This window comes from Volvox carteri (assembly GCF_000143455.1).
Source record: "Volvox carteri f. nagariensis unplaced genomic scaffold VOLCAscaffold_1, whole genome shotgun sequence".
NCBI lineage: Eukaryota > Viridiplantae > Chlorophyta > Chlorophyceae > Chlamydomonadales > Volvocaceae > Volvox > Volvox carteri.
In genome coordinates this window covers 2,632,771-2,633,723 of record NW_003307545.1, presented here as the reverse complement: position 1 = coordinate 2,633,723, position 953 = coordinate 2,632,771, and the positions used below count along the sequence as shown (strand labels likewise).

Genomic DNA, 953 nt, shown 5'->3' with positions numbered 1-953 from the left:
CCTTAAGCCACAGACTGCTCTAGGATAGAGCCCCCCCACCCTACCCCCTAGCCCCTACCTACCCTTAACCTCACCTTGCATGTAGGTTGCCTTGGTGAGCAGCGGCTCCAGCACCGGATCTAGGGGACCTTCTCCGATGTCCTCCAGCAGCAGCGGCTGGCCCAGGCGGACACAGTGCTCCAACACCGCCAGAGGAACACCACCGCTGGCGGAGGCGCCGCCGCTGCCGCTGCCGCCGCCGCCGCCGCCGCCGGCGGCCACGGAGGCGGAGCTGCCTCCGGCGGCTCCGCCGCTGCCACCGCCACCGCCACCGCCGCCTCCGGCGACCGCCGCTTTGTCCGGCGATGCCGCAGCGCTGACGGCTGTGGAGCCTGCAATGCCGGGCGCCCCTGCTCCTGCTCCTGCTGCTGCTGCTGCTGCTGCGGCGGCGGCGGCTGTGGCGTGTGCGTCGGACATCCTCACGACCCGGATGTGGTTTCTGAGCTCCATGGCCTTGATCCAGCGACATGCCTGATCCTGCGGGTTGAGAGAGGAGACGTGGCAGTGGCAGTGGCAGTGGCAGTGGCAGTGGCAGTGGCAGTGGCAGTGGCAGTGGCAGTGGCAGTGGCAGTGGCAGTGGCAGTGGCAGTGGCAGTGGCAGTGGCAGTGGCAGTGGCAGTGGCAGTGGCAGTGGCAGTGGCAGTGGCAGTGGCAGTGGCAGTGGCAGTGGCAGTGGCAGTGGCAGTGGCAGTGGCAGTGGCAGTGGCAGTGGCAGTGGCAGTGGCAGTGGCAGTGGCAGTGGCAGTGGCAGTGGCAGTGGCAGTGGCAGTGGCAGTGGCAGTGGCAGTGGCAGTGGCAGTGGCAGTGGCAGTGGCAGTGGCAGTGGCAGTGGCAGTGGCAGTGGCAGTGGCAGTGGCAGTGGCAGTGGCAGTGGCAGTGGCAGTGGCAGTGGCAGTGGCAGTGGCAGTGGCAGT

At 68.5% G+C, this 953-nt stretch overlaps 1 protein-coding gene across 1 annotated transcript in view; it reads right to left on the bottom strand.

Annotated features, from left to right (window-relative positions):
* The window catches only part of VOLCADRAFT_102747 (dynein heavy chain 3), a gene marked incomplete at its 5' end in the record, with an annotated part of 70,080 nt that overhangs the window by 14,946 nt on the left and 54,181 nt on the right, over positions 1 to 953 (bottom strand). Inside the window, one exon of the mRNA XM_002945732.1 lies at positions 70 to 510. Coding sequence (XP_002945778.1) covers positions 70 to 510 — 441 coding nt within the window. The remainder of the gene's footprint in view (positions 1 to 69; positions 511 to 953) is intronic.